This window comes from Dendropsophus ebraccatus, chromosome 1 (genome assembly GCF_027789765.1).
Source record: "Dendropsophus ebraccatus isolate aDenEbr1 chromosome 1, aDenEbr1.pat, whole genome shotgun sequence".
Lineage (NCBI taxonomy): Eukaryota > Metazoa > Chordata > Amphibia > Anura > Hylidae > Dendropsophus > Dendropsophus ebraccatus.
In genome coordinates, this window is record NC_091454.1 from 202,592,854 (window position 1) to 202,606,208 (window position 13,355).

Below are 13,355 nucleotides of genomic sequence, written 5' to 3' on the forward strand. Positions count from 1 at the left end.
TCGATAAGGGGTTAACTAGAGCTACCAGGGGCATCAATAAGGGGTTAACTAGAGCTACCAGGGGTATCACTGGGGGTTAACTCTTGCTACCGGGCATCACTAAGGATTCACATCAGGGTTACTACACAGAGGGTTAACTACAATAGCAGGGGCACTAGGGGAACAATACTTTGCCTTGCCCTGGGTGCTGCTAACCCACGCTACTAACTGCCGGGCACAGTATGCGACCCTCGAATGATTTTATTAATGCCCGACTGGCCCTCAAAGGTTCCCCACCCCTGCTTAAACAGTACACAGAATAATACAATAATTTCAATGAGATCAGTCACATACCACAGGATGATGAAAAGGTTTTTTTTTTATTTTTTGGGTAGATTTTTAATTTTTTATCGAGGTTATATCTTATTTTATTTTTTTATGACTTTTTTTGTATTGTTTTTTATAAAATAAGTTAAAAAAAATAAATAATCATCCTTGAGAAGTCCGTTTAAACAGTCCATCGTTAGTCAATTCCTTGGCTATGTCTTGCGACACTTTCCTCAGTTTAATGTCACAGAGTTTCTTCAACCAGATGTTCACATCAAATTTTTTATCCTGATGCAGCAGAAACAACATGGCGTAACATCTGCTGTAGGTGTCTGCGTTGTCCCGTCTCGCACACTCAATCTCATTATGAGTTAGACCCAGCACCCGCATGAACTTCTCAAATTCCCCCATGGGGACCTTTTCTATAAAGATGTGGAAGGTTTTCGTAATGACTGTAAGAAAAAAAATAAGCGTCATGTTAGTACATAACGGCTATATGCTGAGGGTCTAGTATTTCAATGGCAGAAAATGGACAATACAATATCATCAACTCACTGCTTTGTATAATCACCAGGAGACATGTAATATGAAGACTGTTGCTTTCAGTGTAATACCTAATTTCACCTGTGGGAATGCTGCAGGCAAAAAAGAACACTTACTACTGACTTCTAGATTAGGCTGGGTTCACACTGCATTTTTGCAATCCATTTTTTTTTGCAAAAAAAACGGATGAAAAACAGATGGAAAAAAACGGATGAATTTGTGTGCATCCGTTTTAATCTGTTTTTCCATTGACTTCCATTATAAAAAAAAAAACTGATCACTACTTTTGTGTCCGTCAAAAAAATTGGATCCACTTTGATCCGTTTTTTTTTTATAATGGAAGTCAATGGAAAAACAGATCAAAACGGATGCACAGAAATGCATCCGTTTTTTGCAAAAAAACGGATGAAGAAAACGGGTTGTAAAAATGCAGTGTGAACCCAGCCTTAGATTGATGTGGGTGACAACAGTGGGAGCCATCTGGACACTAAGGGCCCTTACAAGGCCCAGTCAATCATGTTTCTGGGCTGCATGAATGATCGCTAGATCGCTTGTGTGGCCTATTAACTTTATGATAGCGGACTTCACATTCCCAATTACCTGGGAAGATGTGCGAGTGACTACCAATGTTCTTAATACTTGCACAAAAGATGCGGTCAGCCCATCAACACGAGATTTCTCATTCGTTGGCTGGTCGTTGGTTCTTTTACATATAACAAGGGTCCCATGTAAAAGGAACATAACTCCTTCAAGGCATCGTCCAGTTTCTAAAACCACCCAATTAGAGAGGGGTTCTCTTTTCAGGATTCTCATGTCTTGGACAGAGTCAAGAGCAATAACAAAGAGTGTCTATCTCTCTCTGGAGGAACCAAACTACACAGATAGCCCACTGATTTGAATAGCACTGTGTGATACTTAATTTCTCCTGTGGTGGCGCTGCAGGGAAACTGAACATTTACTGTCAGGTAAAGAGATTATAGCTTATCACTGGAGAGCCCAGTAAGTTTTTATTGTCAAGGGACATCTAAGCAGTAGGCTTTCAGCAATTGTAATGTTATTTTCTTTGTTTTTTGGGACAAGTTGTGGTTTTCCTTGTGAGCATTTTAGGATTCATAGAACTTATTGATGATCTTTTTATATATATTTGGGGGAGAGGAATTTAACTCTATAGGTTTATGGATTTGTGATGGGTTAAGAGAGGGACTCTTAAAGTGTCACTGTCGTTATAACTTTTAAAATCGAAATCAGCAGTAGATGTGATATAAAGCAACTTTGCAATTTACATTCTTTTTTTTTTTTTAGTTTTCATGGAAAACACAGCTCTTCCTGTTTTCTCAATTTTTTTTTCTCAAAAAACAGGAAACAGTCAGAAAACAGGAAGTCCTGTGTATCCCAGGCCATCTGACGGCTCACAGAGAAGGCAGTCATGTGACTGATGGACACACTGAGCCGTGACTCTCTGTACTTCCGGAATTCCTGTGATTAGTCTGTTTTTTTCAACCAGCATAAGTCATAAAATCTGCCTTCAGGAGACTGGACCTGGATTTCTGGTAAGTACAGCTTTGTTTACAGCATGATAACAACAACAAAAAATAATGAATGTATATGGCAAATTTGCTTTATATCACGTCTAATGTTGTTTTAGATTTTGAAAGTTATAATGACAGGGACACTTATGGGGACATTTATGAACAGTCCACCTGAGGAGTATGCCAGGGAGAAGGTGCAGATTCGCCCCTTCTCCCTGGCGTATGCCTGCCGTACGCCCCGCTTGTTTGATGGGCGGGCTGGGGGAGCGTGACAAGGCGTTTAGGAGGCGTGACCTCTTCCTGAACCTTATTTATCATGATTTACGCCTGCTTGCAGGCTTAAATCATGATCCAAATCTACACCTGCTTTGGTACACCGGGCGCAGGTTTGGGTGCCTGGCCAGCCGGATTCACTAAAAGGCGTGCACCTCTTAGTGAATCCTGCCAGGGGAAAGGGGACGGGGCCTAATATAAAACCGGCGTACCTGTACACCGGTCTTCATAAATCATAAATGAGGAGTTATAAAGCCAGGATTAGACTACAAGAAAAAGTGGAAATGTAGATTTGAATTGTCAGCTTACCTTCATTTTTCTCATTTTCTGTGATGTTTTCCTTGAATCGAAGTTCAGGTGTTTGCGGTAGAAAAGGGGTTTCGGTGTCTCCTGCTGAGGCCTCATCACATTTGAAAGGCACAGTTAGTAACTGTCAGTAAAATACAGGTACATATCTTTTAGTCAGTGAGTACAAACATGCTGGAGCTTTGTCTAAGTACAAGAAATGCCAGAAAATGCCAATGTTTCACCATGCATGTAAGCAGTAAGGTGGCCACTAGGGATGGTCCGAACCTGCCGAGGTTCGGGCTCGTATGAACCCGGACTCTCGGCAATGATTCCCGCTGCCTTAAACCAGGGAGGACCGCCTGGAAAACCAGGATACAGCCACAGCCATAGGCTGTATCCCAGTTTTCCAGGCAGTCCTCCCGCTTTATCCACCCTCTCCACGGAGGTGGAAGACAGCGGGAATCATTGCCGAGAGTCCAGGTTCATACGAACCTGAACCTCGGCAAGTTTGGACCATCCCTAGTGGCCATGATGAAGATTCTGTCAGCCTGATGGGCAATAAGGAGGTGAGGCCATACATTGTATATAAAGATGAGTGAACTTTGAGCATGCTTGGGCTCGTCCATACACGAACATTCAGCATTTGATTACTGGTGAAGAAGCTGGCTGCCTGGAAGACATGGATACAACCATAGGCCATAGGCTGTATCCATGTTTTCCCAGACTCCCTAGAGCTGCATCCAACTTCTTCAAATGCTGAATGATCGTGTTTGGACAAACCCAAGCATGCTTAAAGTTCACTCATCTCTAATTATATACACAAGACTGGATCTTAAGTGTAAAATAACCACTGGTGGAGAATTTCCACCATAGGGAACCATCATAACAGGCAGTAATAATTTTAGAAGAAAATGTCTCTGTTTTTGCTCAGGGTATTGGCCCTTATTGTGATCTGCCTGAACACACATGGTCTTATTTAGAGATGAGCGGACTTTTTGGATTTCTGGTTCGTGAGAATCAGAACAATCGGCGTCGGATTCCCGCTGTCTGCTCGCTCCGTGCAGCGGGTGGATACCTCCTAAGGAACGCCTGGAAAACTGGGATACAGCCATCATTGGCTGTATTCCAGTTTTCCAGGCGTTCCTTATGAGGTATCCACCCACTGCACGGAGCGAGCAGACAGCGGGAATCTGACGCCGATCGTTCTGGTTCTCACGAACCAGAAATCCGAAAAGTCCGCTCATCTCTAGTCTTATTACACGGAAAGTACATCGTGCAAAAAAATGCTAAATAGTTTGAATTGAAAAGATAATCTGCAGGCAACGATCAAGCGACTAATAAAAAATTTGTTCTTATGGCGTTGTTCGCATCTTTTGAGCTGACCATAAAATCATTGTTAACCGTTGACAAATGTTTTAGTGCACGTAGGTAATTACGTTAGTAATTACCAATTTTCGTAGACTGTATGAACGATTGTAATTTCGATCATAACTACTATCATTCCATGGATTATGGTAAATGTTTTCAAGTCGTTCCCAAAAGAACTTATCGCTTATCGTTAATCTGTGGAACGAAAAATTGTTTTGTCTAATAGGAACCTAAGAACCCCCGAGGCTGTTCAGTCACAGCCACAAGGTTTCCTATACCCAAGTATCTGGAGCATGAGGAAATGAGCAATCAATGTGACACCAGGTATTTGTGTGAGGTCACACCTAGATGATCACTCATATTCCTTAAAACACCACAAATTTTTTTTTTTGTGAAAAAGAGGTTGACTCTAATGGCAATCCCCCATTGGTCCTGCCCTAATTATCTCCAGGAAGTAGCACTGGATGAGGTCATGAAAAAAGGACATAGTAGTCGATCACTGAAACAAAACCTCCAATATGATAAGTTCAATAGTGTGGAAATGCCATTGTTCTGGGTAATGTTTAGTTTTGCCCAGACTTTAAAGTCAGTTTTTGCTGACTAGAGTAAACATAGTGTAATAGAGCTTCCTATAACTCTTACTCTAATCCATTGCTCCAGCGCGGAGATACAACCTTTAGAAGTTTTCTGCAAATTAGTAGTTAAAGTCTAAGGGGCTTTCCTCTGGGTTGCAAGAGCTGAATATTGCTGGGCTTTTGCATTTGATAGAACACCCCATGAGCTTTATCTCATCATCTGCAAAAAATTCCAAAGCTTATATCTGAGCACTTGATTGAAGGATTGAAATATGAGTTATATACTTGATTCAGGGTGACCGGTCCGCTTTAACTATTACTGCGTGAACGAAATTTCTAAGTCAATGGTTGCCCATCATTGATAGAATATTTTATACATCAATAAGGACAAGGAAAATGAGCGCTGGGTTGCCACACCAGTGCAATACCCACTGCCATCATGCATAGTATCAACAATATTTTACCATTTACTTCTCACACTTCACATATAAATGTATGACTGGAATAAATATAGGGATAATTTTTACAAAATCTGAAAATTTGAGACATCACATCGGTAGAACAATGACAAGGCTTTAGCACTTACTTTTGGTATCCATCTTGATCCTAAAAAAAGGGAAAAATAAAAATTAGTTTTTATCTACAATAACGGGACACATATTCCTAGTATTACTTTATGTACTACTATCAGCTACAACAGCTTGTGACTGCTAGGAAATACTGAGAGTTGTAGTTGGGAATCCAGGCAGCTCCAAGCTATATAATATTATAAATGTTTCGTCAGTCACTTACTGTCACATTTCTTCCTGCAGTAGCAGAACCAAGTACAAAAGGCAACAAGCAAGATGGTGCCAACGACGGCAACAGACACAATGATGGCGGCTGAAAGAGAATAAGACAAATAGGTATAAGGAGGGGTTTGTGTTTAGGGAATAAAGACATCTGTCAATCAAAAGTATGACCTCCTGATGGCCAAAGCGTATCAAGGGACATGGTGACAAATACTAAATGTGATATAAGGGTTCAACTATGTGCAGCTTATATGCTTTATAAATGGTGGGACTTCCTGCTATGAGAGGGAGAGAGGGAGCTGCCTCATTCTTTGTCTGGATACATAGCTATCCCCATTGACTAGCAGTAAAGGAGAGAAGGATACATGGGATAGGTTATATGCAGCAGATATTCTGGATGTATTTCAGCTGCTAAAATTGCATGTGTATCCGCTGTGACTTCCTGCTGTGGGAGGGAGAGAAGGAGCCGCCTCATTTATATACTCTGTACAGTAGATCCCAACTAAATACTACATCTGGGTACTTCTCTTCTCTTTTATTGCTGAGACTTTTTATGTATGTAGTTTGGGAAGAAAGGATATGCCAAATAGCTCTCACACCTCTTAGGCAAAGAGATGTCCTGGCTATGTATGTATGTATGGCTATGTGTGTGTGTGTGTGTGTGTGTGTGTGTGTGTATGTATGTATGTATGTATGTATGTATGTATGTTTGGCTATGTATCTATGTTTGGCTATGTATGTATGTATGTATGTATAGCTATGCATGTATGTATGGCTATGTGTGGCTGTGTATGTATGTATGTTTGGCAATGTATGTATGACTAGGTATGTATGTATGTATGTATTGCTATGTGTGGCTGTGTATGTATGTATGGCTATGTATGTAGCGTGTCAGACAATTTTTTAATAATGGTCAAGAAGAAGCTCATATTATCCTAATTAGAACCCAGTAATAAAGGAATAGCTTACTTGTATTGCTGGCAGTCTCTGGTGGGCCACACTGTACATCTGACGTTGAATTACAGGGCTTCTGTATTACCTGATCTGGGGGACACCTAAATGACACGGAGAAGCATTTATCATTATGCATCATATCATGGGCGTCTTATGGATACAACCATTCTTAAAAACTATTTACTAATATTTTTATATATATATATATATATATATATATATTTATTTTATTTTTTATTTTTTTTGCATATTAAATAAAAGTGATCAAAACCCGCCAATGTTAGAGAGATCACTCAACAATCCTGTATATGTGAATGAGACCTTCTCTATGACCCATGATTACATGAGTTGGGATCTACATGTTGGCATCCATGACACAGCTAAATGAACTAGATGAACAGCTGAACGTTAGATGCTTAGTGTACGTAGATCCGCCGCATGAGGAGTCCTCACCTTTTCGTACATTTTTGGCAGACCTCACAAGGAGCACCAGGAGGACAGTAGGTTCCTTCCTTACATTTGCACACTGTGTTCTTAGTGATCGTGCACTGGGATACCTCTTCCTCATCTGTAATAGACAAATTACAACTTTATGTTCAAGTCACATATGTAAAATATCTGGTCTGGAATCCGCACCCTAAAGAGCACGGGCTCCATTGTTGTCAACTATAGACTTCCTTCAGTGTTATACTGCCTACAAGCTAAGGCCCTATTACACTAAATGATTGTTGGCCTTACTTGGCTGGGTACCAACTGTTCAGGCCGATAATCGTTTAGTGTAATAGTGCCGTCTGTGAGTTTAATAGAATAGGCAGCGAATGGGGAACGAGGGGGAAGCTGATAGGTCGGCACTCACTTCCCATGGGACATCCGGCTTAGGGCTTAGTTAAAATAGCTGGGTAATAAGTTCTTTCCCTATTCTCCCAAAAATGTGATTATATTATGGGTATAACAATAAATGTTTAGGTTTTTTTTTTTAAATGTCCATATCGGACTGGGATAATGGGCCTGGAGTTAGCAGGTTAGATACTGCTTACATTATGCTATATATAAGGACATGGGGGTCTTCTGAAAAAATGGAGGAAGGTAACCCACCTGAGCGACATACTGTACACTTGAGGCATTTATCCATTCCTGATAGGTGTTCGCTGTATGTATGTCCGGGAAGACATGGCGCACAAGTACCCGCAGTATCCTGGACTATGCATGGCTTTTGCACGAACGTACCTGCAAGAGAAAGATAGGATTGATGTTACCCCACCACAGTGTAATTTCTGGTACACCGACAAGGGAGAACTATATGTCAAAGTAGGTATGATGGGATGCTGATATCTCATATATTATTTAATATGCATAGACATCATACAAGTGCACCTATAATTATAGGTCATTTCAGTTTTATTGATAGCAGAGACCCCCCCCCCTTAAACTGTGCCTTTACTTCTGCAATTTGAGTATATATGTAAGATATACATAGATATATATGTACACATATATATTTCAGCCTACTCATATATGTGTCAGTAGGAAAAAATGTCAACAATGTACTGTATTTCCGTCACTTAATATGTGTAATATGGCACCAGGCCACATCCTGGCTGAGTGATATGACAGGTATGTTCGTAATAAAGAGAACAACGCCCTAACAGAGCAGTGTGATGGCTGTGATATAACTTCTGTTACCATAGTAAGGAGGACAGATTTTGAAGGAAAACTTTCTGAAGGAACTAGTGGGGTCTTCACACCTCAGAATTATAGGAGTTATATGACAATGATCCTTTAATGTGTTGTTCCACATTACTTCTCCGGGTAGGGCAGCCCTTTTCTACATGACAGTCACTGTCATGTACTATAGTTCTTGTAGGAGCCAAAATTCTACTTTGCAGAGTCTTCACCAGATGATAAAATGGCAGGTAGCCAGCCGATATGGCGATGCCCCAGATGGGAGTACTGCATGTACTACCATAATAACAAAATAAAATTACCTATCCTGACCAGCATTACATAACCTTCCTCTGGCCTACTTTTTCAGTAATGACATATAATGGCATTGTATAAGCTACAGTCATGTTGCAATGTTGAGTAGTGACATCATGTAGTGAGGCCACATGGCATCTTCTGATGCCCTCAAACCAGTACTACAAGCATTACTCAAGGAAGAGTCCCAAGATAACCAAGTATCATTCCTCCAAAAACTGCAAATGACACTGGCGTGTGCACAGACCTGCACCGTGCTGCACAGGATATACCATGGCTCTGTATTACTGACCTGTAGTATGTTACCTCAGCAGTCGAGCAGCCTGGAACCAGAGACCTACTCTAACTGCCAGGACTAGAAAAAACTCAGATCCTGGCAGTTTAACCCATTAAGCTTTTTAATAATGGAAGTCAGTGGAAAAACAGGTCCAAACGGATGCTCACAATTGCATCCATTTTTGCATCTATTTTTTCCAATAAACGGATAAGAAAACAGACTGCAAAAATGAAGTGTGAACCGCGCCTTACAAGCCATAGTCAAATAACCCACAGCTTGTAATAAATCTGGGGATCTTACTTATCCTTATTGGCAGTACAACATGATGATGGGGTGGCAATGGGTTCCAATGGCAGCCGGAGTCTTCTGAAGACCCCTAGTCCTGCCATGTATATTCCTCTATACAGCTGTCTCATAGGCGCGGCTGCCTAGATTGACTGTCAGCCTAATGCTGTAATGTACAATACACTGCACTACAGTAGTTACGTATATAAGCGATCAGCAGATCGAAAATTAAAATCCCCTCATGGGACTAGTTAAAAAGTTTTTAAAAAGTTTAATAAAATGAATAATTTTAATAAAGTAAGAATAAAGGTATATGGTTGTTTTTACCGCATAGTGAATGGTGTATATTTAAAATGCATAATGATAGATATAAAATATAATTCAATAAGATAAATACAAATGTAATAAAAATGAAACAGCAAGATATAAGAACCCCAAAATGATGCCAACTTGTCCAGGAAAAGCATACAATAGTAAATCTAGTCCAATGGTTCAATATGGGCCCATAGAATCCTAGAAATCCATAGTCCAGACGCAGGTATGACCCCCTTGGTGTAAAGGTTTTGATTTAAAAAATAAACCATATCCTGTATTACTGATTCATGTTTGTATTGTGTGTATTTGGCTGATGCTATAGCTTCCATGTTTTCTATGTAACTTGAAGAAACCGGTTTTGCAGCCTTGAATGTTAGATTCTACGCAGGATGACTGATGAATTAGAAAAGGAAATTCCCGCATTTCCAGTCACAAAGTAACAAGTACAAATTCCCCTGATAAGCTGCAGTTTCCACACTTTAAAAATCACAAGGCACAAGGGAGGGGCACGCCGAAAAAGTGCAGTGTCACCGGCTGTAACCAGGGTTTGACAGGGGGGTCTCCCGACTGATCTCATTACCGACAGGAGAATCAGCATGTACTGCACGTACGGCATAAGGGAATGCCTGTGTAAGGGTTAATGCACACTAGACAGGTTACTTCCATGGATGAAATTAGCTATTAGATATCCTGGACAACCCCTTTAAATGGGTTATCCAGCGCTACAAAAACATGGCCACTTTTGCCCCACTCTTGTCTCCAGGTCAGGTGTGGTTTGCATTTAAGCTCCTTTTACTTTAATGGAACTGAGTTTCAAACCTCACCCAATCTGGAGACAAGAGAGAGGGAAAAAGTGGCCATGTTTTTGTAGCGCCGGATAACCACATTGAGGCTGCGTTCACACTACGTATATTTCAGTCAGTATATTTCAGTCAGTATTGTGGTCCTCATATTGCAACCAAAACCAGGAGTGGATTAAAAACACAGAAAGGATCTGTTCACACAATGGTGAAATTAAGTGGATGGCCGCCATATAACAGTAAATAACGGCCATTATTTCAATATAACGGCCGTTGTTCTAAAATAACAGCAAATATTTGCCATTAAATGTCGGCTATCCACTCAATATCAACATTGTGTGAACAGATCCTTTCTGTGTTTTTAATCCACTCCTGGTTTCGGTTGCAATACTGACTGAAATATACTGACTGAAATATACATATACTGACTGAAATATATGTAGTGTGAACCCAGCTTCAGGGTATAAACCCACACATCGTATATGCAGCGTATTTACTACTGCGATACGCAGCAGATTAGATCTAAATAACTGAACACAGCATCAAATCTTTACCATGACATCTGCTGTGTATTTGCTGCGTATTTGCTGCGTATACGGTGTGTGTGTTTATACCCTAAGGCTTCATTCATATGGCTTTATTTGGGTTTATTCAGAACCTGCACACAAATATATACAAGTCCCATTTAGATGAATGGGGAAGTTAAAGAAGTTTCAGCAAAAAATGAAATTTTTATCTCCAAACAGCTCAGTACAACACGATAGGGGGGGGGGGGTTTGGATGGGGAACCTATTACAGATTTTGCATAATACCCCGAAGCTTCATATTATGAAGATGCCATATAGTAAGGAGATGTTCTACCCTAGAGTCACCATATGGCTGTTCATGGTATACCTAGGGCACTGGAGACACAAAGCGCCTGTCCGCCCTTTGAAGTCTATGCAAACATTTATAACCACTTTTACAGTCCTTTAAGTTTTTTATGTCTTTGAATAACACAGTCCATTTACCGTTCACTTTTGTGGTTTAAAAAAAAAGTCACCAAATTTTGAGCAACGCATTTGCTACTGTTTTGGTCATTAAGGGTCTTATTACACCAAATTATAGCCGTACTTGGCCCGTAATCATTTGGTATAATAGTGCCTGTTAATAGACCACAATGGTGGCTGATCGTGCTCTTTCAACAGGATGAAAAATCCCATTCACGATAGCGACGGTCTGCTGCCCATCCATGACAAGTGGCCATGATCGGCTGAAACGTGTTGGAGTCAGATCTCCAGTGTTTGGTGGGTTACAATTCTCAATAACGAAGCCTGTTCGTGATTATCTTAAGATGTTTAATGGCCAGATTTCAGCTTCCTGTTACAGCCCCTGGGGCCTGGATGCAAGCAATGAACCTCATCACTACCGTAGACCACCAGGAGACCTAAACCAAACCCCATAATTACCTCAAGTAGCCAGAGATTCTAAATTTTTTTTTTACATTGCTGTTAATTCTGACACTTTACCCTTCACTACCATCGAAATATTGATATCAAACCTTTAACTTCCCAAGAACTCCATGCTGTAGTATGCAAGCCTTTTGGACCTTATACAATGCTCCATCTCTATGGCTTATTAGGAAAGTACATGGTAATATTTTATCTGCAAAGTGGGAGATCCATAATGGCATTGTTATTGCTGTTATTGTTAATGGTGGTATGTATGTGTGTATGTGTGTATGTATGTATGTATGTATGTATGTATGTGGTATGTATATGTGCCTAAAAAAATGATAAAACTCATGATGGCAGCAAGGACAAAAGGAAACATACAGCTTGGAAAATAAAGACATATTTACAGTAATAGGCTGGGTTCACACACAGTATATTTCAGGCAGTATTTGGTCCTCATGTCAGGTCCTTATAGCAACCAAAACCAGGAGTGGATTAAAAACACAGAAAGGATCTGTTCACACAATGCTGAAATTGAGTTGATGGCCGCCATATAACAATAAATAACGGCCAGTATTTCAATATAACAGCCGTTGTTTTAAGATAACAGCAAATATTTGCCATTAAATAACGGCCATCCACTCAATTTCAACATTGTGTGAACATTTCTGTGCTTTCAATCCACTTCTAGTTTCGGTTGCTATGAGGACCTGACATGAGGACCAAATACTGCCTGAAATATACTGTGTGTGAACCCAGCCATATACTGTATTTTGCATTAGTATGGATATTTTCTTAAAGAGATTACCTGGCTGGCATCTGAAGCACCTGATGGCACCATGCATGTAGTAAATCTCCTCTGGATCGTAGTCCCTCTTCACAGGTATCCGGTACGTGTGAGTGATTGTCTGCAGAGAAGACATATCTATGTGAGAATTTTCCTCTAAAGCATACAATAAATGAATAATACACACGAGTATGTGAAATTTTGGAATATATGTCATTATGGGATACTAACGCCTTCCTCTCCATCTTACAGTGTGTAGTCCTTCTTGTGTAGTACACTAAATGGAAGACAGTGAAGAAATGGGAGGAGGGAGGTGAAGCTGCAGTGTATGTGTGTGTGTGTGACTGCATGCTGTGAGAGGGGAGGAGGAGCAGCACAACTCTGACATCACACCAGGAAGGCATTATGGTGAAATAACTTTAAAAAGCAGAAGGCATACTATAGTACATCTAATACACACCTATAGGCAGTGTTGTTATTCATATGGTAACCCTGATGCCAGTTGTTTAGTCCAACACTAAGCGTCCAATTAGACTAAGACAATTTTAATGATTAAACAATCGCAAACGAGATTGTTTATCGTTAACCTGAAAGCGTTCACCATAGTACACAGAACGATAGTCGTTAATTACGATCGTTACAACGATCGTTTTCTCCATCTGGTCCTAGGTGGAGTACTGTATTTGGAACGAGTTGGAATTACACTGAACAATTAGTAAACAGATGCGGAATTAAAACAAACAATTAACAATGATTTTAGGGTCAGATTAACGATCAACGACACACGAACGATTTTTCGATCATTGCCTGCATTTACACAGGACGATTATTGTTTAAATTAGCGATTTTCCTCA

General features: G+C 40.3%; 1 protein-coding gene across 1 annotated transcript; it reads right to left on the reverse strand.

Moving 5' to 3' along the window:
* Positions 1-340: 340 nt before the first annotated feature.
* Positions 341-12,654, reverse strand: LOC138788000 (tumor necrosis factor receptor superfamily member 10B-like). The gene is made up of 8 exons (XM_069965450.1): positions 12,523-12,654; positions 7,723-7,854; positions 7,081-7,195; positions 6,643-6,728; positions 5,675-5,764; positions 5,469-5,488; positions 2,961-3,081; positions 341-758 (listed from the first exon to the last, which is right to left on the reverse strand). The coding sequence occupies exons 1-8, from the start codon at positions 12,635-12,637 to the stop codon at positions 469-471; spliced, it is 969 nt and encodes a 322-aa protein (XP_069821551.1). The 5' UTR covers positions 12,638-12,654; the 3' UTR covers positions 341-468.
* Positions 12,655-13,355: the final 701 nt, after the last annotated feature.